Below are 1,096 nucleotides of genomic sequence, written 5' to 3'. Positions count from 1 at the left end.
GGATAAGGCGACAAACTATTTGGATCAACTCCGTACACAACGGTCATTTCTCCACATCGCAATGAAATGAGGGGAGCATGGGGGCCAAAGAGTCGAGGATTGGATTCCTGTCGTATGACGAGGCAGTCAAGAGAGGTAAGCCGAAAAGCAACGGGCTAAATTCACCTCAGTTGCGCTAGCTTAGCTAGCTGTCAGCTCTCAGGCTAGGCCGGTGCATTCGAGGTGAGCGTCCTGACTTCTCATTAAAATGTAGAGGTTTTACTGGTCATGGATGTTGGAAAAGGGAGACGTCTTTCAAAATAATAACACGCTGGCTCCGTGGAACCGTCAGGATATACTAATCAATTCGGCATAACAAGATGTCGGAAACCCTTACGGCATTTAAGTACATGTTAAGTTTAACAATGGCTAACTGTATATTTTCTCCAGGTTCCTTCCACAAAATGCACGTCGGGTTGCAGCAGGAAGCGTTTTCTAGTAACGACAATTACAGCACAAATGACGTGTAACTACGTCGTTGTGTGGATTCTGTCTATCCCGAATTGGGTTATTTATTCTGGCAATGTGGAAATGGAGCTGACTGATATGTTACGAGGCGCCTGTCTTCTGTTATAAGCAAGGTCACGTAGAAACGGTCAGATGTTTTGGACAGTTTGGCGTGACGTTCTCCCCAGAGCGGCGCGCGAGGGGCTAGCGTTGGCTAAAGAAGAGGGATGGGCTGCTATGACAGCGACGTTATTTGGCAAAACAGTTGTGCAAACCGCCTCCAATGTGTGATCACTTGTGTTGTTGTTGGGCTGAAACTGCAGTGTGCCACTTAGCCGAGCTCTTCTCACTTGAGGCAGCTCATGTTGAATAACGCTAATGTCTGCGCTTCAACTAGCTAACTAGCTAACTAGCTTATTCGTTTACTAGCTCGACAGGTAGTTAGCTGGGTCGCTACAGCTAAGTTAAGTCCACCGAGGGAAATGCCTCCAGACGGTTTGGTTTGAACCTCCGTCTGGCGGATTTCAAGCCTAGTCATGTGACTTTTTTTTTTTTTTTTTTTTTTTTTTTTTAAACTATAGGAGGCTAAAAACATAAAGTAGGGTCTCCT

The 1,096-nt window shown here is 45.9% G+C and overlaps 1 protein-coding gene across 1 annotated transcript in view; it reads left to right on the top strand.

The window, feature by feature from the left end:
• Positions 1–1,096, top strand: part of usp32 (ubiquitin specific peptidase 32) — a 46,187-nt gene continuing 45,091 nt past the window's right edge. Inside the window, exon 1 of the mRNA XM_079224748.1 lies at positions 1–135. Within this exon, the coding sequence (XP_079080874.1) occupies positions 78–135 (58 nt within the window). The 5' untranslated portion in view covers positions 1–77. The remainder of the gene's footprint in view (positions 136–1,096) is intronic.

This window comes from Taurulus bubalis (assembly GCF_910589615.1).
Source record: "Taurulus bubalis genome assembly, chromosome: 10".
Taxonomy (NCBI): domain Eukaryota; kingdom Metazoa; phylum Chordata; class Actinopteri; order Perciformes; family Cottidae; genus Taurulus; species Taurulus bubalis.
The sequence above is the reverse complement of the archived record's forward strand: the minus strand, read 5'-3'. Positions and strand labels throughout refer to the sequence as shown.